The sequence below is a fragment of the Entamoeba dispar genome, genomic scaffold, assembly GCF_000209125.1.
Source record: "Entamoeba dispar SAW760 scf_1105229461721 genomic scaffold, whole genome shotgun sequence".
Lineage (NCBI taxonomy): Eukaryota > Evosea > Mastigamoebida > Endamoebidae > Entamoeba > Entamoeba dispar.
In genome coordinates, this window is record NW_001854834.1 from 1 (window position 1) to 1218 (window position 1218).

General features: G+C 24.1%; 1 protein-coding gene across 1 annotated transcript, besides 1 other annotated feature; it reads right to left on the bottom strand.

The window, feature by feature from the left end:
* EDI_073240 (uncharacterized protein) lies at positions 1 to 1002 on the bottom strand (the record flags this gene model as incomplete). The annotated part of the gene is made up of 1 exon (XM_001738873.1): positions 1 to 1002. A coding segment is annotated over one exon (1002 nt), but the record flags the coding sequence as incomplete, so codon positions are not given.
* Positions 1003 to 1030: 28 nt separating this feature from the next.
* Positions 1031 to 1065: a sequence feature (AT_rich).
* Positions 1066 to 1218: the final 153 nt, after the last annotated feature.

The following is a 1218-nucleotide window of genomic DNA, read 5'->3' on the forward strand; positions in this document are numbered from 1 at the left end:
ATTAGTAATATTAATTGGATTAATACTTTCATTAATATCATTTTTATCAGTGTAATATTCAATATCTTTTTTAACTTTATCAAACATTTTAATCCATCTTTCCATTTCATTAAAACAACTTGTATAATAAATATCTTGTTGACTTGGTGTAATTAATTCAAATGAATGATTATCATTTTGTGGTTTAGCTAATGAAGTAAGAATATCAGTAACAATACTCTCTCCTTTTTTTTCATTAAATAATATTAAATTCTTTCCTTTTATATAATAGTATTGTTTTGTTCCTAATCCTAATTTCCCTTTACTTACTAATATTCCACCTTTCTTGTTTTTAGGAAGTTGAATAACTTCTTTTGTTGCTTCATGTAATATAATTTTCTTAGATGGTATTGATTTAGTATTATTTTTATTACATTCTGAAATACATTCATTGATTATTTCACTGAATTGAATTCCATTACATTGAATAACTTGACCAAAATTCCATATCGTTGCATTCATTTCTTCACAAAATCGTATAGTAGCATTTTCTATTCCTTTTTCTAAACTTGTAGCTCGTTCATTTAAACTATTTTTCGATTTAATTAATTTATTAAACTCACAATCATATACTTTTCTCTCTTTATTATACTCTTTTTCATTTATCTCAAATTTACTTAATTGTTTATTAATCATTAAATCCATTTGTATTTTCCAATCAATCACTTTCATAAGAAATTGACGTTGTATTTCAACAGACTTTCTTGTTGAATCAAGAAATGAACTATATTCTTCACTTTCATTTGTCATATCTCTAAACGAATCAAAAGTATCAATAACTTCTTGTAAATATGATAAATATTCACTTCCTCGTGAAACAACTTTATTTATTGTTTCAGACATTGTTTTCTCTGTTTTAAATGCATTATGAATTATGTCTTGAGTTGTTTTTATTTTTGTTTGAAATAGTGGGTGGTGAATATCGTCTATCTCTTTAGTGTTAAACCTCACAAAATCTGACATATAACTTTTGATAGTTTATATTTCATTCTTTTATTTTTTTTTTGTTTCAAAATAAAAAATATTCTTCAAACCTAGTATTTCCCCTTTAATCCAATGAAGTATGAACTGTTCTTCTGATTGGTTGTATCTTCTCACTCTTTAAAACCTTAACATAAACGTTTAGAAGTTTAATGGCTTTTTATCAATTTTAAATAATGACTATTTCTTGAGAGATTA